Here is a 13,503-nt window from a genome sequence, read left to right on the forward strand (position 1 = left end):
TTCACGGCAACACCGGATCCTTAACCCACTGAGCAAGGCCAGGGGTCAAACCTGCATTATCATGGATGCTAGTCAGATTCATATCTGCTGAGCCATGATGGGAACTCCTAGATAAATTTCTTGAAAGACACACTCTATCAAAGCTTACTAAAGAAAATGTGGAGGAGTTCCTGCTGTGGTGCAGCGGAAATGAATCCAACTAGGAACCATGAGGGTTGGATCCCTGGCATTGCTCAGTGGGTTAAGGATCCGGTGTTGCCCTGAGCTGTGGTGGAGGTTGTAGATGCGGCTCAGATCTGATGTTGCTGTGGCTGTGGTATAGGCCAGCAGCTACAGCTCCAATTAGCCTAGCCTAGGTGTGGCCCTAAAAAGCAAAAAAAATTTTTAAAAAATAAAAAATAAATAAAGAAGAAATGGATAGCCTAAGTAGGCCTATCTAATAAGACACAAATTTTTAGTTAAATTTCTTCTTACACACACATAAAACTCTTAGCCAGAAAGCTCTCACAGGTAAATTCAACCAAACATTTAAGAACAAAATACTACCAATTCCACACGAACTGAGAAAACAGAAGAGGAGGGAATGCTTTCCAGTTCTTCCTATAAGGCCAGCATTAAGCTAATACCAAGTCAGGAAAAAACATTTCAAGAAATGAAAAATAATACAATAACCTATCAATATCAATGCAAAACTTCATAATAAAATTTTAACAAGTAAAACCCATTATTAAGTAAAAAGGATTATGTATTAATGACCAAGAGGCTTGTCCCAGAATGTAGGATTAGGTTAATATTTGAAAATCAGGAGTTCCTGTTGTGGCTCAGCAATTAATGAATCTGACTAGGAACCATGAGGTTCTGGGTTCGATCCCTGGCCTTGCTCAGTGGGTTAGGGATCCAGCATTGCTGTGGCTGTGGAGTAGGCCAGTGGCTACAGCTCCAATTGGACCCCAGCCTGGGAACCTCCATATGCCTTGGGTGCGGCCCTTGAAAAGACAAAAAAAAAAAAAAAAAAAAAAATTGAAAATAAATCCATGTAAATTAACAAACTAAAAAAGGAGTTTCCATTGTGGCTCAGTGGTTATAAACCTGGCTAGTAACCATGAGGATGTATGTTCAATCCCTAGCCTCACTGGGTGGGTCAAGGATCCAGCATTGCTGTGAGTTCTGGTATAGCTTGGAAACGTGGCTCGAATTCTGCTTTGCTGTGGCTGTGGCATAGTCCAGCAGCTGCAGCTTCAACCCCTAGCCTTGGAACTTCCATGTGCCAAACATGCAGCCTTAAAAAGCAATAAAAGAAAAAATATAACACAAAAAAAACAAAACTAAACTAAAAAAAAAAAAAACCATGATCATATCTCATTAGATGAATAGAAAGCATTTGATAAACTTCAACACTCATTCCTGATAAAATTGTAGCAAATTAGGAACAGAAGAAAATCATCAAATGAATAAAGACAAGATGGGATAAGAGATGGAGAAGACTGGGTTTGCTTGCTTTAAAATTCTGTTCTAGCCAGGTTGATCTAGTAGCGGGTGAGGGTAACAAAGCCTTTCCTTTCTCTGACAGTGTCTAAAACACTATAAAAAATTAACTTTCAACAAGTGCATAAAAATCAATTTTCCTCAAAAATATCTTCTGGCAAAACTAGAGTGTATCTTATACACATAAACACTTGCAATTACATTACTTTTGGAAATTCTTGTCACATCTATCTATTTTGGCATCTGATCCACATAGGACAATTTACCAAGTCAAGCACTATCCTACTTCCTCTTGATACCCTTCCCCTCAATTCTGACTGCTTCATAAATCATTTTGATTGTCATTCAAAATGTCATCCTAGTTTTAATTTATAAATACGTATGCTTCATTCTCATATATACTGAGTACTTATTATCTGCCTTAAATCTATTTGTGGCTACCTGTTGGATTTTTTTTTATATGAAGGAGCTTACAAATAATTTATACCCTTTACTTAGCATTGAACATATAGTTTCATTTAGTCCCCACACTCTTTTTTCTTTTCTTTTCTTTTTATGGCTGGCCCTGCGGCATATGGAAGTTCCAGGCTAGAGGTTGAATCAGAGCTGCAGCTGCAAGCCTACACCACAGACACAGTAACATGGGTTCTGAACCGCATCTTGCAGCAATGCTGGATCCTTAATCCACTGAGTGAGGCCAGGGATTGAACCCACATCCTCATGGATACTAATTGGGTTCTTAATCCGCTGAGCCACAACTGGAACTCCACCAAGCCATTCTTCAATGTAGGCAGCACTGTTCCCATGAGGAATGTATGGCTCACGGTATTTAAGCAGCCCATCTGATCTCACACGGCTGGTTCCCAGCAGAACTAAGACTCAATCCAGGGTTTGGTTGACTTCAAAAGCTATACTCTACACTAAACAGCTGCCTTTGTCTTCCTGACTATTTTTCTCCTTGGGTTGTTCCCTTTGACCTCAGAGATAGGGAACTCTGTTCTCTGAACACTCTCTTGATACTAATAATCTACTTATTTGCTCAAGATGATCTATCCCTCTAAATCTGGAAATAAATCATTTCTTCTCACCTGCAAGTAGCGACCCAGGTCTATGGAGTAAAACCTTTTCCATTTTTAAAAAGTAAACCCTCATCATTTGGGAATTACATGTTGTATAAACACATTATTTATAAGAATCCTTGAAGGGAGTTTGCTTGTGAAATCATACTATAGAGTTCAACACCTTAAATGCACAATAAATTTTCCTGAGAAATGCTATTCACTTACACTGACAGCATTAATATCTGACACATGTCCAGTGAAAGACTGTCTACACATGCCATCACGAATGTCCCATAATTTGGAAGAGGCATCACAAGCACCAGAAACAAAAGTCCTCATGTCAGGACTTAGAGAAAGACTCATCACATCTCCAGAATGCCCAGTGAAGGTAGTGGTCTGCTGGGCAGTTTCGATGTCCCATAAAGCACTAGAATTAAAAATAGAAATAATTAATGAGTGTTTTCTCTTCTTACACAGTTCCTACTACTACCCACAACCTCAAAAGCAGTAATCTTCTGGAATAAACTTACCAAGTTGTATCTCCTGAACTTGTAACAATTTGACTGTCATCTAAAAAACGACAGCAGGACAAGTATCCTATAGCATAAAGAGCAACAAAATTTAGGTTATCACTGATTAGTTCAATTGGTATATGAAACAATAATATATATTTTAAAAAAATATGATACCTGTTTGTCAGCATAATCTATAATTACACTAACAAATAATCTTTTAATTACTTCAAACTCTATGCTGCCTGGAACCACATTTTATCAAAAACCTCCCTCTTATTATTTACTCTGTCAATCATACCATGTTGGTCATTCAGAAAGCTACAAACAGTCCCTTCCACATACTACAACTACCTAAGAGAAAGATACTCCTTAATACAAATATCTATCATCTATAGCAGACTGGGTTAATAAGTACCTTGGAGAAATACTTTAAAAATCTCAGTGAAGGCTTCATGAAACAGGTGGCAATCCAATGCTCAGAATTCACCAGTGTTTCCAAATATGGAAATGGGAGATTTTGTAAAAAGCATAGCCAAATAGTACTCCCCAAAATCCAGAGAAACTGAAACCTAATGAGTGGCTGTATATTCCTAATTAACACTGCTAACCAAATACTATATTATTGAACTACAGTATGCACAGTGGCAAATAAAGCAATGTACTATCACACAGTGAAAAATACTTTATAAATGTACCTTAATACATATTTCAATTCCATAAGATACTAAAATCCCATAACTGTCATATTTTGCAAAAATATAGAAAATTATATTTGGTTTTTGTATTTTCCATTGTTTGAATTTTTGCAATAAATTTATCATTTTTACGAAAAATTATTTTTGAAAGAAAACTAGAAGCATGGCCATCATTTGTATAATTATAAAAAGTCAGCATTTCCCTGATTCATGCTTATTTCTACTCTCATTTGACTAACATGCATCCTTTAGCCAAATGAGTGCACTGTGTCACTTTCTTGATGAGCTCAATTTTTAGGAGTCAAGTTTGGGAGGAAAGGATGATATGTAGGGAAGCTCACCTGTGTGACCCGGTAACTCTCGGCTCACTCTCACATTTCCCTCTCTGGTTTTTAAGTTATATATTGAGCAGATGTTGTCCAGTCCTCCACAAGCAACGTAATTACCAGAGGGAGCATAAGCACAAGTCATCACCCAGGAGGACCGCAAAGGAATAGCATGCATCTGCAGGACAAATACAACACACAAGAACTATTACTAAGTAAAGAGTACAAAAACAATCATTAATCATTCCAACCTATTCACAATGTAGCAACTACTACTAAAAATTAAATGTATCTTACCAAATAAGCCAAGTAAAATAAAATTCGATGGTTTGAAAAAATGAATAAAAAACACTAATGAACACTGAAATGCCTGTTTTTTTTTTTCCTGTATTATTATCAAATCATTTGGATTTAAATGCTCTTTTCAGAATGTATTATTTTAAGAAGAGCAAGGACATAGGACATTTCAACACTAATAGAGCCATTTGAAATATTAAGTGTAAAATGTTAAAGAATTTAATAAAACTGGAGTTCCCATTGTGGCACAGTGGAAACTAATCCGACCCGGAACCATTAGGTTGTGGGTTCAACCCCTGGCCTCGCTCAGTGGATTAAGGATCTGGTGTTGCCGTGAACTCTGGTGTAGGTCACAGATGCAGCTTGGATCTGGTGATGCTGGGGTGTAGGCTGGCAGCTGTGGCTATGACTGGACCCCTAGCTTAGGAACCTCTATATGCTGAGGGTGCAGCCCTAAAAAGCAATTTAATAAACTTGTTTTTACAGTAGTGCTCAAAAGAGGAATTTCCGCCAACATAACACTGAACAGTACAAGTACTGGAGTTGATTAGAATGGTTCTTCCATGAAGAACGACACCCTTCTAATAACAAGTATTTTGGGTTCAAATTCTAACAATGGTAACAGTTTGCACAGATCTATTCACACTGTTGTCTGGTGCTTGATTACCCAATCATGTGCAGGTCACATAGTCAAGTTTAAGGTGAATGGGAACAGCAAATGGCCCATACAGACAATCAGTACATAGTATGATTACTGCTATGTTCTCCTTTCATCTGAGAAGGAAATTAAAGAATAAAGCAGAGTTGACAGACATCAAACCAAATAAACGTTTATATATAAGAATGGTTAAGAAATTCTACCTTATTTGTTGTATAGCTATCCCAAATAATTAATTTTCCATCTTGGGAAGCACTGACTAGTAGCCTAGAGGAACAGACACAAAAATAGTGACACTTAGAGGGAAAAGTAGTTCAAATTAGTTACACACTGCATTAATGTAGAACAGTCCAGAAAAGACAAATACGACTTTGCTAATTAAAAACTGGAGAACAAAAAATATTCTTCCAATTTTATGTATTTATTGTTTATTTTGGCCATGCTTATGGCACGGGGAAATTCCTGGGCCAGGGTTCAAACCCACGCCACAGCAGTAACAATGCTGAATCCTTAATCTCTAGGCCACCAGGGAATTCCTCTCCCAACTTTAAAGAAATGCATTCTGCACGCCAAAAAAAATTCAACATTAAATTGTTTTAGATACTTTACTAAAAATATCTCTGGTTATGATTCAACTTTTTCATGATAAGAATATTCTAGTTCTTATTCATGATTCTGGTAGATATTAGCTAGCTGGTTTAGTATTTACTGACTTAAATATAATGACAACAGAGTAAATATAAGCCTAACAACCATGTTTTACTCAAACTAAAATATCAATTGAGAGCCTATGAGCATAAGGCAGTGTCGTGGGTACAACACAGGCAAGGTACCTCCTACCCTTGGAGCCTCTACCATCTGGTGGAGATAAGATATTTACTATAACAGGAGTTCCCATCGTGGCTCAAGCTGTCAATGAACCCAACTAGGAACCATGAGGTTGTGGGTTTGATCCCTGGCCTCACTCCATGGGTTGGGGATCTGGCATTGCTATGAGCTGTGGTGTAGGTCACGGACACGGCTCTGATCCAGCATTGCTGTGGCTGTGGAGTAGGCCGGAGGCTACAGCTCCGATTTGACCCTTAGCCTGGGAACTTCCATATGCTGCGAGTGCAGCCCTAAAAAGCTAAAAAGATATTTACCATAATAAACTAGGTAAACGAAAATTGTCAGAGGAGTGGTATAAAATAAAGGCTATCGGAAAACAAATGAGGGACAAATTAACTAATTGAGTTACTGAAGGAGTCTTGCAAAAGAAAATACATCTTAGAAAATGGAATTTTGAAAGCTCAAAACAGAGAAAAGTCTGTATTCTATAAAGAGGGTATGTTACAGGGCAAGAGGTTGAAAAATACAATGGGTATTTCCAGTGTTGTGAATTTCCCAGTTATATAGTCTGTAAGAAATGGTGAAAACAATTTAGAAAAGTAGACTGGGCTTAAACTGCACAAAGCTCTGTTTGCCAGGCAAAATGCCAACTCCTGACTAAGTTTTTGGCAACTGGATTTTTCGTTTTGGAATTTTATTTTTCACTATGGTATAAAATTCAAAATATACAAAAGGATATACAGTGAAAAGAATCACCTTCCCATCCCTATCACCAGCCACCCAGGTTTCTTCACTATAGGTAAGTAACATCACCAGGTTCTTAGGTATAATCATTTCAAGTTTTATGAACGGGAAGATCTAACCGTAGGGTACTGTATGGAAACTAAAGTAAATTATTTAAAAATCAACTGATGGAGTTCCTGTTGTGGCTCAGCAGAAACTAACCCGACTGTTATCCATGAGGATGTGGGTTTGGGCCCTGGCATTGCTCAGTGGGTTGAGGATCTGGCACTGCAGTGAGCTGTGGTATAGGTCATGGACGAAGCTCGGATCCGGCGCTGCTGTGCTGTAGGCTGGCAACTGTAGCTCTGATTCGTCCCATAGCCTGGGAGTTTCCATGTGCCGAGGGTGCAGTCCTAAAAAGAAAAAAAAAAAAAAAAAAAAATCAACTCACATCATCATCAGCACTGAATTGAGAAGAACATTAAAAGGAACAAGTTGATAATGAGAATGGGTAGGAAGACAATGTGAGATAGGTTCTTTGTTGATTCCTTTGTTTTCCTATGAAGACTGACATAAAGAACCCATTATATAGTGGGGGGGGAGTTGGCCACACCCATGGCATGTGGAAGTTTCTGGGCCAGGGATGGAACTCACTGCACCACAAGAGAACTCCCATTAACACTGTTTCAAGTGATTGTATTTTGAGTTAAATTTTTGCCATATCAATGAGTAGACTATTTCTCATCTGAAGCTTCTTTTAGAAAAAGAATAAAACATTCAGCCTAGCTTTATGTCAGTTGTTAATTATATATTTTATTTACTCCCTCCTAAGAGGCACAAGCTCTACACTACTGGACTCAAGCATCCCAATTACATGGAGATGTGCCAACCATTAGCAACATTTTTAGGATTCTCCTGGAAGAAGAAAAAAATGTACAACTTCTATTAAGAAATAATTTCTTAGTTAAGATTATTTTTCCCAATTTGATGAACCAAACCAAAGGAGCAAGTCAACCACTATGGCAGCAAGTGACCTGCTGTTGCCAGATACTCTGGAAAAAGCACAGACCACACTGTAACCCTATGAACAAAATAAAGCATCATGACCAATTATCCAACCTGCAAGCCAGGTGGCAGCCATATGTGTGCACATGCATAGGTGTGTGTGCATGCTCAACACACACTTGGGGAGTTCCTATTGTGGCTCAGTGGTTAACGAATCCGATTAGGAACCATGAGGTTGCAGGTTCGGTTCCTGCCCTTGCTCAGTGGGTTGAGGATCCAGCATTGCCCTGAGCTGTGGTGTAGGTTGCAGATGCAGCTCGGATCCCGTGTTGCTGTGGCTCTGGCATTGGCCGGAGGCTACAGCTCCGATTCGACCCCTAGCCTGGGAACCTCTATATGCTGCAGGAGCAGCCCAAGAAATGGCAAAGAGACAAAAACAAAAAACAACAACAAAAAAACCACACACACACTTGAATGTTGGGCTTAGGGGAATAAAAGATGTACCCAATGAAAATGCTTTTGCTTTATGTAATTCCATCCTTTGTGAATTTAGGTGATAAATAATTATAGCAATATCCAGTAACTTTTGGAAGCCAATATTCAAAAAAATTGTCCTTATCAGCTGAAATTTCAAGGTTAATATACAACAGAACTGCCTTGGTAATTTAAAAACAACAAAGTATAATATGCCACTGCAAAGAAAAGAAATCCTAAATCCTTTCCCTAAATCATTTGATAAAGGATATTTGGGGGAGTTAAATTTATTTTCCCTATTAATTGTTTCTAAACTTTTAAAGTGTCAATGAATATTTTTATTAAAAACCTGTGATCATACTAGATGCATTCTCTGCAAACACTTCATAGATACAGGCTGTTTCTAAAAGAAAATACAAATGATGACTCAATAAAAATAATTCTGCAGACAGTTTGAAAATGGCAGGTACCAACCTCGAATCATATCCCCAATGCATGGCATAGATTTTAGCGAGGTGACCCCTTAGTGTACGTCTCGTTCGCATTTGTATTCGACCCACGGAATCCATATTTGAGGTGATCTTTAGGAAGCAACCAGAATGTTATTCTTTACCTTAGACAGAGCTCAGAAAACAAAGCAGAAACAACTGCGAGGCAAAAAAAAAAGGATACATAGAACAAATGTATAGCAATTGAAAGTAATTAAATATAAATAATTCCAGTCAGTATATGATCAATATACTGTTCAAGAAAAAGTATGATTTACTTGCATACCTTCCAGTGAGAATATCTTCTGTACACCATTAACTAAAAAGAACAGATATACCTCCCAACTTCAGTAACAAAAACAGCCACAAATAAAAATCTAATAGATGCTCACACAGTAACACATTTCTCATTTTAACTGTCTAAAGAAAGCCATTTTTTATGTATATGACTGGGTCACTTTGCTGTACAGCAGAAAATAAGAGGACACTCTAAATCAACTATAATAATTTTTTTTAAAAAGAGTTGGAAATCCATATGAAGGCAAGCAAATGCTATCCAGAGGTTACTCCATATCTCATCATCTTTTGAAATATGTTATCTTATACAAGAGAAAATAGACTTCATTCAGCTTTGGAAGAAAAAGAAAGCCAGTTTTCTATCTGAACAGCACATAAAACACTTAATAAAAATGCTTGATATTAATTAAACTACTGAAACCTTCCTAAAGTTTATATAAGAAAAAAAAAGCTTAACCAGGGATATAAAAAAGAACCAGGAGCTACTTAAAAAGAAACATATGAATCTACATATTTTTATACTAGTTTTTTTATGCAGACTTCTATTTTAATAAATACGCTTTACGAAGCACTTGGACAGGATGTGACAAATCATAAAGTCTTTTTAAATAGAGATCTCATTTTTTCTTTCAACTAAATACTAATAAAAAGAATCTGAATGTCATCTCCATTAGTGTCAAGCTGTTTCATGAGAATTAATAAAATGAATTGAGGAAAAATAAAAACTTTACCTGAACAAGCGTTGCATCATTACATGCTTTCCTGGCATCCTAAAGTAAAGAAAGATTATACATTTAGACATGGAAATCTCTAGGTATGATTTAAAATAATATTTTCATTGAAAACACAGATATGAAATATACTTCTTATATACCACATAATCTTTATTTTTAAAATGTTTATTACAATAAAAATCACATAGCAGAAAATTAATCATTTTAAGGTGTGAAGCTGGGGTGGTTAGCATAGTCACAATGTTGCTCAACCAGGACCACTACCTAATTCCAGCACATTTCTATCACTCCAAAAAAAGAAACCCTATACCTTCTAATTCCCTCTTTTCCCATTCCTGGGTGATCACTAATTCACTGTCTAATCTATCTGTCCATTCTGGACACTGCATAGAAGTGGAATAATATATGACCCTTTTCATGTCTGGCTTCTTTCACTCAACACATTTTCAAGGTTCATTCATGTTGTAGCATGTGTTAGTACTTCATTTCTTTTTATGGATAACATTCCATTGTATGAATACATTACATTTTGTTTATCCGTTAATTAATCTGATAGATATTTATATCATCTCTACTTTTTGGTTTTATGACCAATGATGCTGTGAACATTCATATACAAGTTTCTGTGTGTACACATATTTTCAGTTCTCCTAGGTATATACCTAGGAGTGGAATTGGTGAATGATGAAGTAACTCTATGTTTAACATTTTAAGAAACTACCAAACTATTTTTCACAGTAGCTGCACCATTTTACTTTCCCACCAGGATATAGGAGGGTCCCAATTTCTTCACTTCCTTGATAACACTCTTCTTGTCTCCTTTTTCCTTTCCTTTTTTTTATTATTACAGCCATCTTAGTGGATGTCAAGTGGTATTTCACTGTGGTTTTCATTTGCATTTTGCTAATGATTAGTAATGCTGAGCATCTTTTCATGTGGAATATTTTTACATGTGCTTATTAGTCATTTGTAAATCTTCTTTGGAGAAATATATATCAAATTCTTTGCTCATTTTTAAATTGGGTTATTTGTTTATTGTTGAGTTGTAGGAGTTATTATATATTCTGGATACTAGACCCCTACCAGATGCGTGATTTGCAAATATTTTCTCCCATTCCATAGGCTGACTTTTCATTTTCCTGATAGTTTCCTTTGACACAAAAGTTTTTATAATTTTAATGAAGACAATTTATCTATTTTTTCTTTTGTTGCTTGTGCTTTTAGCGTCATATTAAACTGTGGTCTAATTCACGGTCACAAAGATTAATAACTAGGTCTACTTCTAAGAATTCTACACTTTCAGCTATTATATTTGGATACTTTTTTTTTTTTGCTGCACCTGTAGCATATGGAAGTTCCCAGGCAAGGGACTGAATCCAAGCTGCATCAGTGACCTATGCCACAGCTATGGCAATGCTGGATCGTCAACCCACTGTACCAGGCCGGGGATCGAACCCACATCTCAGCAGTGGCCCAAGCAGCTGCAGAAACAACGACAGATCCTTGACCCTATGTGCCACAGCAGTAACTCCGTGGTACCATTTTGAGTTGATCTTTAGACATGGTATGAGGTAGGAGTTCAAATTTATTCTTTTGCAAGTGGATAGCCAGCTGTTCCAGCAACATTTGTTGGAAAGACTATTCTTTCCCAACAGAATGGTCTTACTACCTTCGTTCCAAAAATCAATCAGCCATAGACACATGGTTTTACTTACAGACTCTCAAGTCTATTACACAAATATACTTTTGGTTTATAGTTAGAAGATTTTAAATTGCATCCTCCCAAGTAAAATGAACTAGACTAATTTAATAAGCCCAAAGCAAGAATTCTGAGTTCCCTCCTTTTGTTCTGGCATGTAGAAAGTGATAGGAAGGATATTTCAGAAATATTTTTAAAAGTACATAATACTTGAAAAGTGGAAAGCTACATGTAAAAGAATAAAATTAGAATATTCTCTAGCACTACGTACAAAAATAAACTCAAAATGGATTAAAGACTTAAATGTAAGACCAGAAACCATAAAACTCCTAAAGAAAGCATAGTTAGGAGTTCCCACAGTGGCTCAGTGGTTAATGAACCCAACTAGCATCCACGAGGATGAGGATTCAATCCCTGGCTTCACTCAGTGGGTTAAGGATCTGGCATTGCTGTGAGCTGTGGTATAGTTGCAGAGGAGGCTTGGACCCAGTGTTGCTTTGGCTCTGGTGTAGGATAGCGGCTACACCTCTGATTGGACCCCAAGCCTGGGCACCTCCATATGCCTCAGGTGCGGCCCCAAAAAGACCAAAAAAAAAAAAAAAGCATAGGCAGAACACTCTTTGACATAAAGTGTAGCAATAGTTTTTTGGATCTGTCTCCTAAAAGTAAACAAAAGCAAAAATAAACAAATGGGACCTAATTAAATAAAAAATCTTTGCACATCAAAGGATACCATCAAACAAAAAGACAGCCTTCTGAATGGGAGAAGCTATTTGCAAATGATATAACCAAAAATGGGTTAATATTCAAGATATACTAACAGCTCACACAAATCAACATCAAAAAAACACACAACCTGATTTAAAAAATACAAAAGAGATGGAGTTCCCGTCGTGGCGCAGTGGTTAACGAATCCGACTAGGAACCAGGAGGTTGCGGGTTCGATCTCTGCCCTTGCTCAGTGGGTTAAGGATCCGGTGTTGCCGTGAGCTGTGGTGTAGGTTGCAGACGCGGCTCGGATCCCGCGTTGCTGTGGCTCTGGCGTAGGCCGGTGGCTACAGCTCCGATTCGACCCCTAGCCTGGGAACCTCCATATGCCGCGGGAGCGGCCCAAGAAATAGCAACAACAACAACAACAACAACAACAACAAAAAGACAAAAGACAAAAAAAAAAAAAAAATACAAAAGAGGACCTGAATAGACATTTTTTCAAATAAGATATAAAGATGGCCAACAGGCTCAACATCATTAATCACCAGAGAAATGCAAATTAAAACCACAATGAGATATCACATGACATATGTCAGTATGATTACCATCAAAAAGACTACAATTAGGGAGTTCCCATTGTTGCTCAGTGGAACTGAATCTGAATAGCATCCATGAGGATGCAGGTTTGATCCCTGGCCTTGCTTGGTGGGCTAAGGATCCGGCATAGCCATGAGCTGTGGTGTAGGCTGCATATTTGGCTTGGATCTGGCATTGCTGTGGCTGTGGTGTAGGCCAGCAGCTACAGCTCTGACTGGACCCCTACCTTGGGAACCTCCATATGCCGAGGGTATGGCCCTAAAAAGACAAAAGACAAAAGACCAAAAAAAAAAAAAAAAGACTACAAATAACAAATGCTGGTGAGGATGTGGAGAAAAGGGAACACTTGTACACTGTTGGTGTTACTGTAAATTGGTATAGTCACTATGGAAAACAGTATAGAGGTTTCTCAAAGTACTAAAAGTAGAACCACTGTATGATCCAGTGATTTCACTCCTGGGCATTTATCCAAAAAAACAAAAAACAAACCCCAAAAAAACACTAATTCAAAAAGATGCATGTATCCAAAGTCCACAGCAGTATTATTTACAACTGCCAAGATATGGGAGGCAACCTAGGAGTTCATCAACATATGATGGATAAAGACACACACACAATGCAACACTAGTCAGCCAAGAAAAGAATGAAATTTTGCCATCTGCAAAAACATGGATAGACGTGGATGTATTATTCTAAGTGAAATAAGTCAGGCAGAGAAAGACAAATACTGTATGATATCACTTATACGTCGAAACTAAAGAATAAAACAAGGTGGTGAATACAGCCAAAAAGAAAAAGACTTACAGACATAGAGAGCAAACTAGTGGTTACCAGTGGAGAGATGGAAGGGGGGAGGAGTAACATAGGGGTAGGAACTTAAGAGGTACAAACTATTACGTATAAAATAAAT

The 13,503-nt window shown here is 37.5% G+C and overlaps 1 protein-coding gene across 1 annotated transcript in view; it reads right to left on the minus strand.

The window, feature by feature from the left end:
• Positions 1–13,503, minus strand: part of GNB4 (G protein subunit beta 4) — a 70,794-nt gene that overhangs the window by 23,739 nt on the left and 33,552 nt on the right. Inside the window, exons 3-8 of the mRNA XM_021069860.1 lie at positions 9,584–9,622; positions 8,542–8,648; positions 5,241–5,304; positions 4,098–4,260; positions 3,077–3,143; positions 2,772–2,973 (exon numbers count right to left, since the gene is read on the minus strand). Of these exons, the coding sequence (XP_020925519.1) occupies positions 2,772–2,973; positions 3,077–3,143; positions 4,098–4,260; positions 5,241–5,304; positions 8,542–8,648; positions 9,584–9,622 (642 nt within the window). The remainder of the gene's footprint in view (positions 1–2,771; positions 2,974–3,076; positions 3,144–4,097; positions 4,261–5,240; positions 5,305–8,541; positions 8,649–9,583; positions 9,623–13,503) is intronic.

This window comes from Sus scrofa, chromosome 13, assembly GCF_000003025.6.
Source record: "Sus scrofa isolate TJ Tabasco breed Duroc chromosome 13, Sscrofa11.1, whole genome shotgun sequence".
In the NCBI taxonomy this organism is placed as follows: Eukaryota; Metazoa; Chordata; class Mammalia; order Artiodactyla; family Suidae; genus Sus; species Sus scrofa.